This window comes from Sphaeroforma arctica, assembly GCF_001186125.1.
Source record: "Sphaeroforma arctica JP610 unplaced genomic scaffold supercont1.3169, whole genome shotgun sequence".
In the NCBI taxonomy this organism is placed as follows: domain Eukaryota; class Ichthyosporea; order Ichthyophonida; genus Sphaeroforma; species Sphaeroforma arctica.
The window spans coordinates 2,154-3,925 of NW_014037389.1; the positions used below are offsets into that span (position 1 = coordinate 2,154).

General features: G+C 41.6%; 1 protein-coding gene across 1 annotated transcript in view; it reads left to right on the top strand.

Moving 5' to 3' along the window:
* SARC_13342 (hypothetical protein) overlaps positions 1 to 1,585 on the top strand; it is a gene marked incomplete at both ends in the record, with an annotated part of 3,433 nt that extends 1,848 nt beyond the window's left edge. The window contains 2 exons of the mRNA XM_014292528.1: positions 214 to 324; positions 1,449 to 1,585. Coding sequence (XP_014148003.1) covers positions 214 to 324; positions 1,449 to 1,585 — 248 coding nt within the window. The remainder of the gene's footprint in view (positions 1 to 213; positions 325 to 1,448) is intronic.
* Between the last annotated feature and the right edge of the window lie 187 nt (positions 1,586 to 1,772).

Genomic DNA, 1,772 nt, shown 5'->3' on the forward strand with positions numbered 1-1,772 from the left:
ACACACACACACACACACACACACACACACACACACACACACATATATATATATATATATATATATATATATATATATATATATAGTTATAAATATATGTTTTATAAATACATCAATTTCTACCCGCTTGGAGCGCTTGTGTTTTGACACACAATTCAGCGGTGTATTATATCTGTTATGGCACGAAACACTCTCTACCTACTCGTGTCGCAGGAGTGTACTATAGTATGTACATCGTATGGACGGTCTACTTCCGTGCGTCAAATCCCGTTGATCTGACTTTCATGGGCCACGAAGCGTCCGAGCTTACCGCCAAAACGACAGGTCAGTGAAACGTTCTTATCAATAACTTCATAGTCAACCGGAATAAGGGCTCTGTAGTGCACCAACAAGCACCACACAGATGTATGTCGATACACAACGAATATATATATATATACATATAGTATGTATATGCATATATATATATGCATATATATATATATATATATATATATATATATATATATATTTATATATATATATATATATATATATATATATATGTATTATCGTATTGCGTACCTCTGTTTTCCACTTCTCCTACCCGGCCCATTGACTGTCATCTTTAGTTTGCACGGGGTGTGCCGTGGTAGGTAGTCCTAACACGTGCCGTTGTCGGATTTTTGTACGACTGAATATGCGTTAGGGTGGGCCATAAGCCGAGGGGTGAATGCTGCTCTCCGTTTAGGGTTTTAGGGGGTTTAAGGGTCGAGTTGGGCCCCCTAATATCTTTACAAACAAAACATGGTGCGCATTGCTATTGTTTGTCTTTCTGTCGTACACACAGCACACGTGTCATATATAGTCGTGGGCCAAGCCTACAAATAAAACATGGTGTGCATTGCTATCGTTTGTCTTCATGTCGTAAACACAGCACACGTGTCATGTATAGTCGTGGGCCAAGCCTACAAATAAAAAATGGTGCGCATTGCTATTGTTTGTCTTTATGTCGTAAACACAGCACACGTGTGTCACGTATAGTTGTGGGCCAAGCCTACAAATAAAACATGGGGCGCATGACTGTTGTCTGTCTTCAAGTCGCGAACACAGCACACGTGTCATGTCTATGGTCGTGGGTCAAGCCGCCAATCGCCGACTTGTCAAAGTCCACAATAGAACTATGTCGGTCACTTGTGCAACACACAACACCATGACAAATGCAACTGCGAGTGGGGAGGCTGTCCGTGTCATCTACGGAAGCATGTCACGTGTCAATCGTAGACACATGACACGTGCCTACCGTCCAGCTCAGTCTATTCACGGGTGCACGACACGTGTCAATCGTAAACACGTAGGACGTGTGATTCACACCATACCACGTGACACTGCACACACAAAAACCGAATAGTATCGTGGCTCAACGTCGACCCTAACCGTTTCAATATGTGTCACGTGGTACAACACAGGCAAGAGGGTCAACAGAGACGGGCGGATCGTTGACCTGCATGTACTGGGTGAACGGGGCATGAAGCGAGTGTGGAACGATGTCAAGCACGGGCTTATCATGCTGGATATGGTGGCGGGGGTGACATGGGGTAAGTAAGCGTGCACTCGTGAACTCACGTGGTTGATGGAGACATGCATATATCGGCACACACATCCATCGCGATCGTACACAAACACAACGTATATATATATATATATATATATATATATATATATATATATATATATATATATATATATATATATATATATATATTAGTTATTAGTTATTACGTTACGTTAGT